The sequence below is a fragment of the Ciconia boyciana genome, chromosome 1 (assembly GCF_034638445.1).
Source record: "Ciconia boyciana chromosome 1, ASM3463844v1, whole genome shotgun sequence".
Taxonomy (NCBI): domain Eukaryota; kingdom Metazoa; phylum Chordata; class Aves; order Ciconiiformes; family Ciconiidae; genus Ciconia; species Ciconia boyciana.
In genome coordinates, this window is record NC_132934.1 from 207,970,915 (window position 1) to 207,987,597 (window position 16,683).

The 16,683-nt window shown below is 51.3% G+C and overlaps 1 protein-coding gene across 2 annotated transcripts; it reads right to left on the minus strand.

Annotated features, from left to right (window-relative positions):
• Positions 1 to 586: 586 nt before the first annotated feature.
• On the minus strand, positions 587 to 16,408 carry ENDOD1 (endonuclease domain containing 1). Of its 2 annotated transcripts, XM_072850690.1 has the most exons (3): positions 16,286 to 16,408; positions 11,849 to 12,105; positions 587 to 5,427 (listed from the first exon to the last, which is right to left on the minus strand). In XM_072850690.1, the coding sequence occupies exons 1-3, from the start codon at positions 16,308 to 16,310 to the stop codon at positions 4,294 to 4,296; spliced, it is 1,416 nt and encodes a 471-aa protein (XP_072706791.1). In that variant the 5' UTR covers positions 16,311 to 16,408; the 3' UTR covers positions 587 to 4,293. The 2 variants fall into 2 exon arrangements, with proteins under 2 accessions (XP_072706791.1, XP_072706790.1); XM_072850689.1 differs by lacking the exon at positions 16,286 to 16,408 and having other exon boundaries at positions 11,849 to 12,336.
• Between the last annotated feature and the right edge of the window lie 275 nt (positions 16,409 to 16,683).

Sequence of the window (16,683 nt, forward strand, 5' to 3'; positions counted from 1 at the left end):
GAGGAACGCAGACTCTGCCGGAACGGTCCATCTGCCCAAAGAGAGGTACCTGCAAAACACAGGTGCCAACATCTGGTTTACTCATCCCAGGATCTCTACACTGTCAGTGGAGGGAAATGGCCACATTTAGGGAGTGCTTGTTTTCCTTCTAAAGAAGATGTGATAAAACCAGTCAAGGGAACGGCATCACACAAGAGGGAGTTTCTCCCCGTCAGCTGCGAAGAATCATCCCGCCGTGATGGGATTTTTCCGTATCCAAACCTGCCATCATGCTGCACCCCAGGTGTAACCGCATCTCAGAAGAATAAAACATCCTCTCTCCCTCCCTTCTGGCACACACAGAGCTAAATTCACTGCCTGCAACCCCCCAGCTTTCACCTGCATATTCTGCAGCTAATGAATTGACTCTTTTAAAGTGCTTTGAGAGAGGAAAGGTGGTTTAAAAGCACTAAAGGACCATTAATATCAGATGTCAAGCCGCAACAAAGAACAACTGTGCTGCTGATGCTTTCTTGATTAGTCAGGGAGCCCCGAGTTGCATTATCTCATTTGCAACCGTGACAGAAACGTGATACCAGCCCCTCTTTGGAAAAGTAACTTTTATTTTGTTGAAGCCATACGTTTCCAAGGATAGAGTAAAGCTCACAAGCCATAAATCAGGCCCAGATAAGAACAGTCCCAAACAATAGTTAGTTTGTAGCAGGATGTTGCTTGTTCTGTGATAATTGCTAGGTGTTCCAGGCAGATTTCCCATTGCCTGCTCAGACATGCAGCACAGAAGAAAAATGCCCTGTGCTGGTTGTGGTTCTCAGCATTTGGAATCTGAGCACATTAAGACAATTTTTAATAATACTGTTCCACGCCTGCCCAAATCCTACAGTACTGCAGCCCCTTAGATTTTGAGGACTGTCCACCTGTGGTCAGAAGACTCGGCTGCAGCATGGAGACCTGCTGGCCTGGCCCCAGCTAGGCTGGGTAGCGATGGTGATGGGGCAACGCAGACCTCCCAAGGTGTCTCAGCTTTGCTGCCTCTCAGCACGAGCTCCCACGTCCTGCGACCGCGGGTGCACAGGAGATGCTGGTGGAGCTGGGATGCGGGGCTGCTGGGTTAGGGTGTGGGGAAGCTGCTCTGGGTGCAGGACCCCCGCGGAGTGCACCACCAGCCGCTGCGCAGTGCCGCGCAGCTAAGACGGGTCAGAGATGAGGCCACGCAGAAGGCACGGGACAGGCAGCTGTGGGCGGCAGCTGCCTCCTCCCCAATGCTTGGGCTGCACTTGAGAGCTGCTGCCACCACACGTGCCTTCAGAGGCTGCTGGGGACCCTGGGCCCACCAGGCTGGTGCCCCTGTCACTGTACCCTAGCAGCTCCTGGGACCTGAGCTGGCTGCTCTCCTGCCTTGACGGCTGCCACGTAGCCCAAGAGGAGTGCCGGGGTTGGGACAGGGTCCCATAAAGGAGTGAGAAACCAGCTCCACATCCAGCTCCGCAGCAGGGAAGGCATGTTTGAGTAGGAAAAGATGCAAAGCTTGGTTTGGAGAGTATCCGTGGGCTGCTGTCTGCCTGCTGGGAGCAGCGACCTGGACCTTGCCCCTTGCACCCAAAATCCCCGTACCAACAGCTCCAAGGCAAAGGAGAGATTTGTAAAACACCACTGACTTCACCCAATTAGACTCATATTGGCACACAAAAGCTGCCTTTCCTTTTGAACAAAGCCAGCGCTGCTTGCCGGGTGGCCTCTCTTTCTCCACGAACCAGCCATGGCCCAGGAAGGGTGAGACGAAGAGTTGTCCTCTGTCCCTGCTCAGCCCACACCACCTCCCCACTTCATCCCCATTGTTGGCATCTCCAACGATGCCATTAGCATTGCTGCTGAACAGGGTGCCCCCTGGTCAGGGTGTGCTGGTCTGGGATGTGCACGCACAGCTGGTTGCGTTGAACACAGCCCCTGAGCTAAGGAAACAACCCTCTGTTGCCGCCATGAACCAGCCGAATCTCCTGTACCCCCCCAATCCATCCCCCCTAGCTCAGCCCCACCATGAACAGCGTGAGGCAGCAAAGCTGCTGCATTGAGCAACTGGGCTTTCTTCAACCCAGGACTGGCCACCAGCAACACAGCACCGCTGGGTCCCCCACAGGGACGCCAGCACCGGCTTGCACACCCCTGGGACCCCTTATGGGGTGCTACGGCAGATCAGGGGTCCACAACCAACCTGGCACTGGATGGAGGGACAGAGGAGGGTGAAAGGCAGGATCCATCCATGTAGGACTCCCAAATGGCTCTGGGAGTCCCGCCAGAGCAAACGCTCCTGAGACTGAGAGCCTCCCTCCTGCAGGCAGCTGCACCAAGAGATCTAAAGCCCCTCGCTGAGCCAAGCCCTGTGGAAAGGCGCACCCCTGTGCCCTCCTCCAGCAGTGGCGGGTGTCCCTGTGCCCCTCATCTGGCTGCAAACCCCTGATGGTTCCCTGCAAAGCCCCCACGTGCACCTTGGCTCAGGCATCCCAGATGTTGGGGGTCCTGGCTCACACTGGTGGGGAGAAGGGGTGAAGAAGAGTGAGCAGAGAGGACAAGTGGTGCAGAAGAGGGGTTGGGTCCCCCTCCCACATAAACGTGTCTGGTAGTGCATGGGCTCACCAGGTGCGTATTTACACAGCAAAACAAACGCTGTGCCTCAGATCCCACTTCTGCCTCTCCTCCCGACAGCCCATAGAACCCACAGGAGAAAGGGGCAATGCAACCGCTTCTTCCCTCCTCCAGGTTTCTGAAATTGGATAAGGAAGGGAAATGCCCAGCAAAAGCCTTTGCTGCTAGGGCTCTTGTTGAGCCTGGCCGTGCTGGTCCCTGCAGCTGTGACAGCCACGCGGACCTCTACTCTCCCGAGCAGCAGAGGCCCCTGCCATGAGTGCTGCCAGGACCTCCAAGTGTAGGCAACTCACCACAAGTGTCCTATTCCCTCTGCCTTTTCCCTCCCATTTGCAGGACTCTCTTCCTCGACGTCCCTCTGGCCAGCTTCACTCCCAGCACAGCACCAAGGGGACTCACCCGCCCTGCCCGGCGCTGGCTCCTGCCCCACTCTACCCTACCACCGGGTAGGGGCTATGAAAACACCAAATCAACCCATGCAAAAGCAGCAAAATCCCTCCCTGCTCCCCATGCATCTCCTCTCCCATGTCCCCTCTCGGTAAGGATGTCCCTGCCACCGACCCAGACCAGTGGGAAGGGCAGAGCTGCTTTGCTTTTGCCCTAGAGGGAAACCCAGGAGGATCATTTTCCCCCTGCAAGCTGGGCTCTCAAAACAAGCCCCAGAAGGTCAGCTGTGGTGTTACCCATCCCCAGCCTGGGCATCATCTTGCAGAGACCTCAGGCACATAAATACCGCTGCGTGCTTGGGGAGATGTCAGGTCTCAAGGGAGGCAGGGCAGGTGGCAGCTGATTCAAAGCCAAAAGTGTGACTCCTGGGCACTGCTGGGCTTCAGAGCAGGCACAAGAACTTCAGGGCTGAGACTTTCAGGGCCTTAGCCCGTCATGGAATGCCACGTCTTGAAGCTTCAGGGCTTAGACCTTCAGTGGTCACCAGAGAGCAAGGAAGGGTTGTGGGAAGATGACACTGGTATGGCTAAGGGAAAATGTTTTCCCACCATGCGAAAGAATGGGCAGAGGGTCTTTCTTCACAGCAAGATCCACATGATTTCAGCTGCCTGGAAAGGCCTGAGGACTATGAGATACACCTGGTCGCATCCTCTCCACCAGTGGGACCCTGGTGCAATGAGCAATGCAACCAACAGCAGGACCTCACCCTCATCCTTCCTTGCTCCCCACCATTTCCCAGCCCCAAATCCTTGCACCCTCACCTCCTTCTCCCTTGTCTGGGTCCCAGAAAACCCTCTGTAACTAAAATCCTGACCACCACCTGCTCCCCGGCAGGGACGGGCTTCTGTGGAGCTCTCTGCCAGTGCGTAGGTCTCAGCGTTATCTTTGCCAGAAAGAAATAACCTCGTACCACATTTAGCACGCATCTCCCAGAGGAAGTATCTTGACATCTGCAAATCACAGAAGCTTTGTGGCCTGCACCGATAAAACCCGAATACTTTACAACAGACAGAACTTGAGTTACAATGGTGGTGTCCCCCGGCAGCATTACCTCAGCCTTCCCTGTTACTCCCCAGTTGGTTCATTATTATTAATGTCACTACAATAAATACCAGAACAAAATTGACAGCGTTTGGCCACGTATCTTAAAGCATTGCCCCACTCCTCCTTCACTCCATGTCTTTGCAACCTTGGTTTCCATCCCTATCAGTCACCAGAGGAGCCTTTAGGGACAAACCGTTTGACTATGTGACCAGCCAAGTAATAAAAGCCATGCAGAAGCGCGGCTGTGGCATCGATGATCAGTGAGAAGGTGCCCCCGATCCCGGTGGCCATGTCTTTGAGGACAGAGGGAATGGCACAGATGGAGTGGTAAGGGAAAGCAGCGAGGTGAAGGACAAACCCCACAGGGATGCTCAGGATTCTGTAGATGAGGGACGCCACATCTTGAACAATTTGCAGGAAGCCCAGGAAGATGTTGACGATGACCCTCCCCGCGTCATAGGGGATGCTGATGAGCACCATGCTGATGGCTTTAAGGTAGGACACCACCCCATTCCACAGGCTGTAGACTCCATCCAGAACTGTACCACCAACCCGCTTGGTAACAAGCCACAGAAAATAAAACACAAATTTCACCAGCTCCACAAACACGTAGATCAGGAGTTCCAGAAGTTTGATGAAAGGGGTAGCAATGATGCCAACCACTCTTCTGACCAAGCTGCTGTCTTTGGCCTCCTGGTTGTCACTTGTTCCTACTTGCTCTCCAGAGCGGATCTGACTGACAGCTTGCAGTATTGCTTCTGTTTTCTCCTGGCTTTGGTTGTCTTCCTCACAGTTGCCCTTGAACAAGTGAACCCCTGCTAGAAGCTGCTTCTCCAGCTCTCCTACCATGAGGTCCACCAAGCTGTTTTCATCATTCATTTTCTTCACTAGTCCCAGGGACCATCCCTCCGGGGCATCACAGCAGGCTGCCAGCCAGAGGGTCTCTGGCACTGACACCCTGCCTTTAACTCGGACACTGGAAGGAATCGCGCCTGCAAGGAGATACAGATGATCCTTCTTGGAGCAGTGAGGGACAAGAGCTTGCTCCACTACCCTCCCAATGTCTCTGTGCCAGCTTTTGCTCAGAGACGGGCTCAGAGGGACGGCGTTCGTGAGCGTGTAAGTGGCCATCTGGAAATCCTCCTCATTGAGCAAGCTGGGATTGAGCAGCCCTCTCTCATAACCAGAGCCCACGTAGTCTGAGGTCAGGGCTTGATTTGCACCAAGGTTGGCCACAGTGCCAATGATATCGGCTTCATGCACCATCTCATGCAGCTCATTTTCTGGATCATCTATCTGAAATAGTAGAGAGGAGAGTTACTGGATGCAATTTGCCTTTCTAGAAAGCAACATGTAAAATGGGCCTTGAAGTATATTTTCCATTATGACTGCTATGTGCCTTGGACCACATCCTGTGCTCCCTCCTTATTTTCCTCGCAGTGCTTCAGAGGAGTGTATGCTTTACTTAGCTGCCCTGCCAAACACATCAGTTTAGGCTGCAAAGGATGCTTGCAGATCTCCAGCACAACACAGCCTCCAGAATCTCACCAGCCAACCTGCACCAAGCCTCTAACTTGTGCTTTTTTTTCTAGAAGAGATTTTTAACACCAACAGATGGCTTGATTTAGGGCCATGTTCTCACCTCCTCTAGTGGTGGAACCCCCAGTTCATTTAAACACCTACCATGGCACCTTAATTCAGTCCCTCTGAACTATCAAATCCAAGCCATGAAGAAAAAAACCCATGGTATATATGTGGCGGATAGAGCGAGAGTGCACTTCACTCATAAGAGAGAAGCAACAATATACTTTACTGATATAAAACAGCGAGTTAACAAAGTTCAACGGTAAATGCGACAGTGGTTTAGCAAGATTCGATGGCAAGGTACACTTGATTATTTACTGCATAGAGGACAGGGTCAGACAAAACTGTCAGGGAGACCCTCCCGCTGCATCATGAGGTTCAGAAAGGATGCCCTTGCTTTCTAAACTCCTTCTCAGAGAGGAGTCTAGGTGCAGCTGGATCCAGTCCTAGTCCCAGACTTGGTCAGCGGTTTATGTCTGAAGGATTATATGTGCGCAATCAATCCTTTACATCACTTAGCTAAGATTTCAAAGTTTAGCATGCTATTAGTCACTCACTGAGATCTGTTGCAGCAACGCATCTCTCAGCCTCGAGGAGTAACCTTGAGAGCTGTCCCTGCTCAAGGGGAGATCCTGGCGTGCAGCCCGCTGCCGTGCAGGAGAGCTCAACGGGCCCTGGGCTGTCCACTATTTAAGGAGTAAGATGAGTGACTTATGGTTGTATTTGCATACCAGCAAGATGTCTGTGTCCCTGCTCCAGACAGCCCTTGGCGACTGTGTTTCCATCCGTCTCCCCAACACCCAGCATAAGCTGGACGCAGCCACCATGACCCCCACTGGTGGTTATTGCTTACGTGGGGAGGGAGCACACTGCCACAACATGAGATGCCTAGAGAAGGCATTTGCCTCTCACCGGTGATTGTGTAAGAAGCCAGAATGAAGCCAGGCACCCTGGCAGGTGACCTGAACTTCCCTGCCTTGAACACAGACACAGCAGTGAGCTCCTAGAGCTCTCTCAAGGCTTGTCATTAGTAGTATGAAAGTCATGTCATTAATAGTCTGAACCTCATCCTCAATGACCACACAGCTCCTGGCATAACACAGGTGAGGATGCCATCACCACAGGTACTCGATGGAATCTGTGCTACCTTGTGTCTGCCATTCCCGTGCCACGGAGCCAGAGGTAGCAATTGCTGCTGCGGGAATTCATCCTGGAGTCATGCACAGAGCCATGCACAGGGAGGTAACGACCAGTGGGAGCAGGAGCACTAAACGCCAGGGCGTGCTCAGGTCTTTCTCGGGTGGCCGCAGCTCTGTCTGCTCCTTAGTCTCTCCTATTGACACTGCCTGCAGCCGCTCCAGGGGGGTGTGCCAGATTGTAATTTTCTTCCCCAAATTAGAGGGTGAGCATGTTGGTAGAAGCTCAGAGGTGGCAGGCAGTCTCTGGCAGTTGCTGCCTCCTGTAGTCTCTGTTTGTGGGCAGTTTAATTGGGCCAGCACTGTGCTGGCCCAATTAAACCTGCTGTCTTTGCTCCTGGCCTATAGACTGTTTACTGCACTATATAATACATACTTTGGAGACATGTATGGCAGACAGTTCATAGTCTACCTTGAATCACTCCCCAGTCATCCTTCCTCATCCCTTGGCCATCCTGCAATGCACTTGGACAGATGTCCAACTATGTCCTTGCAACCTTACCCAGAGTTTGCATCCTCTTAGTGCCGCATCACCTCCTCACAGCTCTGCGTCAGCCTGTGCTGAGAGTCACGGTGAAAGGGCCAGCAAGCGTCAGCAGCTATCCATCACCCTCGCCGCAGAACGGAGTTCTGGCTGGCCTCCTGCATCAGCCAAGCCCCTGCGGTCCAGGCTCAGGGCTCCCTCTGCACCAAGGCTGGTCACAGTGCCAACAGTGGCCACTGCAGAGGGCTGCATTACCCCCATCTCCTGCTAAGGAGGTTTCTTGCACTTCATTTTGAGGCATCTGATGCTTATTGCTTCAGGACTGGAAGGATCATAGCGAGTCTTACGTGCTGATGCACAAGTCATAGCTTTTTCTAAATACACCACTTAAAAAAGACTTATCCTGCACTTATTCTGCCTTACTCTGCTCCTCTTGCTCAGACACCCCAAACTCACAGGCTGCAGCTGGCTGATGAGGCCAGTCATTTTGCGTTCCACAAAATCACTGTCCCTTCCTGCCCCCCCAACTCATTCTCCCTGTTCTAATGAGATGACGGTGTTGTGCCATGGGAGAAGGGATGCACCCGGTCTGCTTAATCCCCCAGTACAGGTGAGGGCGGAGCAGGCACGGGTGCGAGGCTGTGCCTGGGAACAGACCCTTTTGAGCCTGACACCCTCGCAGAGACACTCATCCCCTCTTGCTCCCATGGCAGTGCTGCTGTACCACAAGGACACGTAGACCCAAGATGGGTCAGCTCTGCCTCCTGGCAGAGATTCCCAGCCTACATGAAGCAGATGGTATAAACTTAATTTTTGTCTCCTTATGAGCTGATGCATGCAAACCTTGAGGTGTCTATCAATAAAATATGTCTCCAGTTACCTGTTCAGCTGCAGGCTTTTGCACATACCATTGGGATTGTTTAGGTGCAATTAAAAAAGAACATGATAAAAATGCGGCTGTGTGCTGTTCATGCATAAGGCTCTGACATCACCGAGTTATGCTTATAATAGCTCATATTATGGTTTGTAATAACTCGTGCGTAACTGAGGTTTTCATGCCTTCTCCAGCTCAGCCCCAAGGGCAAGCTCTCAGGCACTGCATCTAATCTGCATTGCAAGCTACCTTTCCTCACTGCTTCGAAAAGCTTTTGGTTTGTGTCACCGCCAAAGCCTATCTGCATTCATGCAGTCAGCCATGAAGCCACCTGTCCAACTAACCTGGAATAGCTAAGGGCAAGATCCAAGCAGACAGGTAAACACCTCATTCATAGGATGGGGGTTTAAAAATAAATTATGCATCTGAACACCTGTATGGATGTGAGCACCTAACAATATTGATGTGTTTCATAAAGTGGGGGTTGCAGTCTCACAGAAGAGGCAGAGGCGGATTAAAAGTATGTCAACACACAGCTATCAGAGCAGGCAGCTTCCATCAAGTTTGGTCATTTAGCAGTGCAGGACACTGTCACCTCCCCCCTTCCCCACACTACTACCATTCCAGGCAAACTTCAGTGTCCCACTCCCCTCGCTATTTCCTCAGGCACACTTAGTCCTTTGATTGCAGTGGAGCTATTTCATCTAGCCTTAGCACAGGTCCCAGGGAGGAGGCACAGTGCATCTTACACCAAGGTTTCTGTTGCAGGACGTTCACATGAGTGGCTCTAGAAGTACCTGTTTCTCTTGATGGTCTACCAAGAGAGATGGCAAGAGCAGCTCAGAGGTAGCTATAGCTGGGCGATGCAAATCCCACCTTGGTCGTCTGGCTGTTGGTAGTCATCAACCAAATGAAAACACAACGTGATTCATCCAGCCCCTCATATGCTAGGACAGAAAAAGCAACTCCAGAGTTTTCCATCTCTCTCTAAGCTATAGAAAGAGTCAAACTCATAGGCTTTCAGACAATCGAAACGAGATGAGGTGAAAGCCACCTAAGTGACTTGCTCTCAACCCCTAGGAAATGCATGGTAGAGCAGGTTTTCAGACCCAGGCCTGGGGGAGTCCCATCACCACCCTGCTCATCAGCCTACCCTGCCTGCTCTCTAATTTTTCACTAATTGCTGAATTAATTTGCTGTTTCCAGCTGCCAATCGGCAGTGGGTGGCACTGACATTCCTCGCACTTCTCACCCAATTATTGCCTCTGTGCTACATTTGGCATTTGTTTCTCAGGCAGACATTCCTGAGGAGCTAGGCATGCAGGGAGTGAGACGGTGCCTTCACGACTTACATCATTACCCAAAAAAAAGCATGTGACAACCCTGAGGCCCTCACCAGAGTGCAGAGAGCATTTTCATAGTGATTTCTTTCTGCTTGCTGTGTCTCTGCAGCTCCATGTGCATGCACATAGGCATAAGCACATGCCACTGTGCAGCTGAGCCTGCTCATACCCAGCTATCCCTGTCTTGGCAAGGAAATTACCCAGAAAATAGGCAATATAACCTCACGGGGCTATGCTGCAGAGCAAGTGTTGCTAAGTGTTCCCTTCAGCAGCCATCTGACCTTTCCTAACCATCTGACTTAGCCTTGATAGGAGCACACACAATGGGTGTGAAATCTCTTCCCCACCTTCTCCTCCCAGATCTGGCATGGCAGTGTCTGAGAGGGGTGTATGTGCTTATTCCTTGAGTTACAGGAATTTTTCGTAGTCTTGATTTCTTCTCCTTACAGATTCTTCAGACAATTTTTTTTCCTAGTGGTTTTCTGTCTCAGACTGAGGTTCCTCCAGTGAATCACAGAGCTGCTACCTCCCACCTCTGAGACACCTCCATTTCAGCAATGGGTGAAGGGGACCCATTAGCGTAAACTAAGAACGGACCCACAGCAACCCACGGGGATGCTCTGGAGAAGCCAGAGCAACTAAAGGTAGTGCCTGGCCAATTATTTCTGGGACTGCGGTACGGTTTGGAGGCAGGAGACACAAGGTTTGGGGCCCTGGAGTGCTGGCAGGGACTATGACAAGATGAGGGGTGCAGAGGGATGGAGCGGGGAGGGCAGGGGAGCCAGCTGGAGGGAGGTGCTGGAGAACCAAAGCTGCTGTGGAGGGCCTGCCTGCTGCTCCGAGGCAGGAATGGCTTTCAAGCCTGCCTGGGCAGGTCTGGTGAGTCAGACCATGAGAAGCAGGAGGAGATATGGTGGCTAGAGGTGACGAAGGGCATCAGCGGCTGAGGCACATGGGAAAGGATCTCATCTCTGCCACTTTGCCTTGCTGCCTCCATGGCACTGACAGCAGATGCTCAGTCACCTAGGTCCTCTTTGTGCTTTAAAAACTCTTCATCCTTCCTCAACTACGTAACGGCAGTCTGCAAAAAGCTTCCCTCTGTTTTAAAAGGGCAAGCAGACACCTCCCACAGCCATCTGTGAAGTGGAAGGAGAGCAGATCAAAAGGCCCTTGGGAACTCCTGCAACCCAAAACCCAGCCCAGAGAGCAGGGAGACAGTCCAAGCTGAAGACAGGGATGTAGGATCTCCTGTCTTCACTGCCTGTGACCTTGTGGTCTTAGTATCTCATCACCCCACACGAGTAAATAAGCATGGCAGCCACTCTCTTGGGACAGGGCTGAGCTTTGATTCTGGCTACGTCCAGCACCCGAGGGTCCTGCTCCCAACACACTGCTCGGATACTGCAACCATTCCTGCCCTGACAAAGCACCCTTGCATGCTGCCAATCTTTCCTGAGCTCAATAGATGGGAGTAGCTTGACATTTGCTACAAAATTTCCCATGATCACTGCTGAAAAACCTGAAACATGGCAAAAAAAAAAAGAGAGGTAAAGCGTACTTGTTCTCTTAGGGCACCAGCAATTTTTTAAGGATCTCCTTTAAATTTAACAGCCTGAAGGACTTGCTTAAACATGCCAAGTGCCAGGGGAGACAAAAGCCACTGAGGCTCTAGTGAAATGCATTTTATACTGCACACTTCTGCCCTGACTGAAGCCTGTACGCTCCAGGACACGGCAACTCATTTCCCTACCAGAGTCTGCAACACAGGGACACAACAAAAAGCTGCAGTGTCAACTTGGTGAACGGCAAATGGACGTTTTATCCATGTGCAGTGAAGCTAAAGAACTCTTATCAACACTGCCATCACACTGGCAACAGAACAACTTGACACTGCGATGTTTAACCCTGCTACCCACCAGCAGTGCTCCCTGCCCGTGATAGCTGGCTAGGCAGGACAGACGCATCAGCTGGTGTCAAAGATTACCTTCCTGTCCCCTGGCATTGCATGTCGCACGCAGCAGCCTCCCAGCTTTCATTATAAGCCCTGTGGGACAAGGAGCTATTTGTTTGCTCAGTTCCAAGCACAAAAATAAGTTTTGCTTGTGTTAAATTAATATCGAAAGAAGTTCAACGAGCAGAGCTCCTGCCTCCTTTGCAAAATCCTAGCTCCAGCTTCACTCCAGAGGAAGCGTTCTCCAGGAACATTTGCTTTACAGCGAAGGAAAAGCTGACTTACCTGTGGTTCAACCAGCCAGTTCTCCTCCTTGTTTTGGGCTGGCTTTGTATACTTAAAAGCTGAATAAAGAGGGATTTTGTCCTTAGTACTGTAGAGGGTTGCAAAGCGTGGCTCTTTGTTGTACTGCTGACAGATTTTCACGTGGAATCGCTCCGTAAATCCTTCGGGTGGGACTTGTCCAGGGAAGAACACATTACACTCGGCAAAACCTATTTCATCCTCTCCAACAACTCTGCCCTGGGAGAAGCCTGGGAAAACTGAGATGCAAAGCAAAAATACAATTGACGTCTTCATGGTCCACTCCCTGGAGCTGAGGGAAGCCCTGTCTGCCTCCGCTGGGTACGGCAAAGGACCTGTGCTCTGAGTCCATGCAGCAGCGAAGCCAGAAAGCATCTGGAATTTGGGTGTAGCGTGCAAGGGAAATGAAATATGAAACCACAGCCGATCCCTTCGGGGAGCCAGCGCTTTCTGCAGGCAGCACATTGTGAAACCGAACGTGCGCCAGGCTGCGCTGACACACGCTGCGGATGCCAACTGCCCACAGGGAATAATGCCAAGCAACCTGAAATCATCAGGGCTTGTTGGGAAGAGGAGGAGGGAAGCCTACGGCAGTGCCGGGCTAGAGGTGAGCAGCACCGGCTGTCCAGGCTGGGGCTCAGCGCTGGCGAGGGTGTGGTGTGCTGCATTGCAGCAGAGTCCCCGGCAGGAATTTTGGCTGACGCAGCCAGAAATCTTCCTGGGGCTGCCAGGGGGATGCTGCACAGTCAGATTCACCACCCCGAAGAAGGTGTTAGCTGCCCTCTCCAGCCATGAGCCTGGCTAAGGGAGAGGGAGAAGAGAGGTGGCAGGATATTGGCACGACTGGGAACCCGCTTTGCCCCTTTTTGGGGTGTCTGTCACCACTGTTGCTGCCAGCCACGTGCTGCTAAGGCGCCTGGGAAAGGCATGCTCCTCCTGCCTCTCTGGGAGCTGTAATAGGCATCCGAAACCCTCCTGTGGAGCAGTATCACCTCACCTTGGCAGACCCTCCCTCAGGAGAGATTAAAAAGAGGCAGAAGGATGAAGACCTTCAGATCACATACCCCTAATCAACACCCACCTCTGAATATTTTGATCAAACCTATAGAACTAGCAAAAAAAAAAAATCTATCTAAAGGGAACGAAACCAATCCTCTGAGTTTATGATCAGCAGAGCTACTGCTGGGTAAAGGCTGCATTCCTTCAGTGACTGGGAAAATTAATGTTTTCAGAATAGTGGGAATGGAAAGGAGACTACAGAGCAGTTCCACAGAGTCAAGAAAATGTGCAATTTCCCACCCAAGAAGTTAGATATTACCAGATGTGTTGCCAACAACCTCAAAAAATCCTGGGTGCCAATAAGGCACAGGCCCCTTTTAGACAAAGCTGGTTTATACTATTAAAGTGATCTCCAAGCAAAAATCTCCAAGTGCTACCAACTCACAAGTGCTTTGCAGATGAGGTAGGAGTAGTCTATATTGCAAATGACGAAATGGGACAGCGGGTGGTTAAAGTGCCTGCTCAAGGTCAGAGAAGGAGCCTGTAAAAGTGCTAAAAATAGACTGGACTCTAAGACTATCATTCCTCTACTCAGGGATGTCTTCTAGAAGTATCAAGGCAAGGAAATACGTCAGCACCTCTTGGTGTGGTGTTATCAGCTGGGGGAGACAGAGGTGGGCTGGACGGGCTGCGGAACAACAGGAAATGTAGTAAGTGGGCTTGGTTTCGGTCCAGGCAGATGCCTGGTCACCCAGCCCTGACAGAAAGAGTTAGTCATGTTCAGGAAAGATGATGGAACTGAAAGCACAGACGCAGCCTGACCTGAAGACAGCTGCTTCAAAAAACAGGTTTAAAATTTCATTTTCCTGGATGTAAAAAGGCTCCTGGGAAATCAAGAACTGAAGCTAAACCTTAGCTGTTAGATGTTTGTCTCATCCCAGGCTCACAATTACTTCAGCAGCAGAGGAAAAGATTTTCACAAGCATGGTAAGTTCTGCTCCCCAGGCAAACCTAGGCCAGGCGATGCCTTTGAACACCCCGCTCCAAGACTGACACACGTTACCCCAGGATAGGCATGGTCCCAATCCAATGTAAAGGCAGCATGAGGTGTCTCAAGACGAGCGTGACAGTGACCAGCACACTGAGCAGATCGATGACTTCCACCAGGAAATACGGACACCCTGCCTCTGCGCTGGATCTGTGCATCAACCTCCTCCCTCAAAGTAGCCCCTCTGTCTCACTAGGATGCACAGCCCCAAGCTGTCTTCCGAGCCTCAAAGGCTTCTTATCTGCTTTTTGGGAACTCTGAGCAGCTCTTTCCTTTCAGGCTGTGAGGCTGGGGTCTGCGTGCCTATTTAGCTCTGTATTTACCAGCAAATGGATAACCCTTGACTCAGCCTGAATAGCAAGAGCCTCAGGCTCTCACCTCTGGTGAAGAGCATCAACGTGAAAGCCAGCACGGAGCTCTGCTCCACTACTCCCAATCCCATTTTCTCACCAAGTGAGGCCCCTCTGCAGTTTCTGTCTAATTTAAGATAGCTGTTGTGACCCTTGAACGTGGAGCTGGATATTTTTTTCTGTTCTTGGTAACATCCCTATTACTAAAGAGACTGGGTGCCATCATCATGGTGTGGCACTCACTGTACTGGGAAGATAAAGGCCAAAGGACTGCCCTGCCCTGGGATGATCATGCTCTCAGCCAAGGGATCGCAGACAGAGGAGTCACAGTGAGACGGAGTCAGTCAGAGGTTTTGACGACTCAGTGCTCCAGTAGCTTATTTGCTATCACAGGTTTTTATAGGCTTCACAGGGAGTGATGATGGTAGGGAGTGACGCAAAAGGGAATATTAATATCGGATGCAAAACAGCCCTAAGGCTGTTAATGTGAGCAGAAGGGCTCTGGGAAAATGCACACTGGGTTGGAAGCAGGCAGCATGAGCCAGCAGCGGCAGCATGGCCTCACAGGGGCTGCCTCCTCCAAACCCACCAAGGGGTGACAGTGCAACAAGCCCAGCGGTGCCAGCAGCGCAGGCAAGCACCTTATGTTTGATGTGATGAAGGAGAGGGAGCCCAGGGAAGATGGAAAGAGGCAGGTGATGTGTTCAAAGGGACACGTGAGAAAGTGATCTCTCGGTGGCAGGCAGAGCTGTGCAGGATGACAGGAGAGGCTGCAGGCAATAGACTGTATGGACACAGAGTTTGCAAGGCATACCAGAGATAAAGTGCGTTGGGGAAAAGAGATTAAAGATAGAGAGATTGGAGAGAGGGAAGGGCAAGAAAAGAAGTAAGGATCCAGAAAATTGTGTTGACCAGGAGGAAAAGGAGGATATTGGGCAAAAATTAGAGTTGAGGGAGATCTGCATTCCTTAAAAATGGGAGTACTAAGGAAAGGTTAAGAAGGAAAATGAATGGAAATAGGTGTGAGGAAATTCAGGGTCAAGTGAGGAGATGAGAGCAAGCTGAGGAAAGCTGTCTCCTTCTGTGATAAGAAAATGAGGAGAACACATGAGGAGGAGGAGGGGGACAGAAGAATGAAAGGAGGTTTTCAACCATCTTCATTGACATAATGTGGATGACCAGTCCTCCTCTTCATCAAGGGTCTCAAGACCAATGCTCAAAGAAAAGAATACCTCCCTGCAAAACGAACCTGAAAAACATGCCAGCATTCAAACCTTTTAGCCACAAAGAAACTGTCGGGCCTGTCTGCCTGCTTTCCCACACTGTGCCTCCAGCCTCGTCTCCCTGTTCACATGGCTGACACTGGATTTGCTACAAATAGCAAATCTTTCTCCTCGCATGCCTGACCCCTCTAGTCTAGCCTTTCAAAACATTCTTGACTCCAAATATTTTTCCAGGCCGGATCTCCTGTCTCCTACCACGACCTCTGGGCGGGACCCCAGTGCTGTATGTGACTGTCCCATTCTTCTGAGAAGGAAAGGAAGAAGAAAGTGTCTCCAAGGGAAAGCAGTCCCACTGGAGAGACACCACCTGATTCAGTGGAGATACCAAAGATTGGACTTGGAGCACAGCAGTGCCAGCAGACACGCCATGGCATATCAGAGAGCACATCTTCCTCCTCATTGTCTCATGGGGAAAGAGTCTCTTTTTAAAATTAGCTTAAAAACTTGGTCTGGGAAAGGAGCCCAGTGCTGAGTTAGGGAAAAAAGCAGGAGTGAAACAATTTTCCTGCTAAAACTAAGAGATTCAAGGGCCGGGAGGGCAGAAGGACAATAAACTCTTTGGGGAAGAGCTTAGCAGCATGCTCTTGGGATTTTGATTCCCACCTTAAACCAGGTCTTGATGCTAGTCTCTGCTGCCTACTCGTTAGGTGTTTACGCAGACATCTTCACACCTTCCCCATGGCGCCCCTTGTGCTGGTGAGGAATGGCCCACCGCCGATGGTACTGCTTTGTTGCTCACCTTCTGCCGTGATGCTCACAAACATGGGTGGGCCAGCAAGAGGCTACTAACCACCTCAAACTGCCAGGGCTGCTGATCTGGCTACTCTCCTTCCTTGCTTGCCTTTCTGCCTGGCTGCACTTGTGGTCTCTGTCCTCAGCAGCCAGTGGATGCCTCCAAGTAGTGTCACACTTGAAATCAGAAGAGCAAAAGACAGGGAGATTTAAGACATAAAATGATGGAGGAGGTTGTCTGTGGCGCACAGCCAGAGGAAGAGGGTGATGACTGGGAACAGTGAAGCACCCAAACATACTGCTTTCTGGGTGATAACACAGTTAGGACAGGGACCGGTTCTGGGTTTGTACAAAACTTGCACAGTGGGAGTCTGACAGGAACCTTGTAAACCATGAAGTACAAAT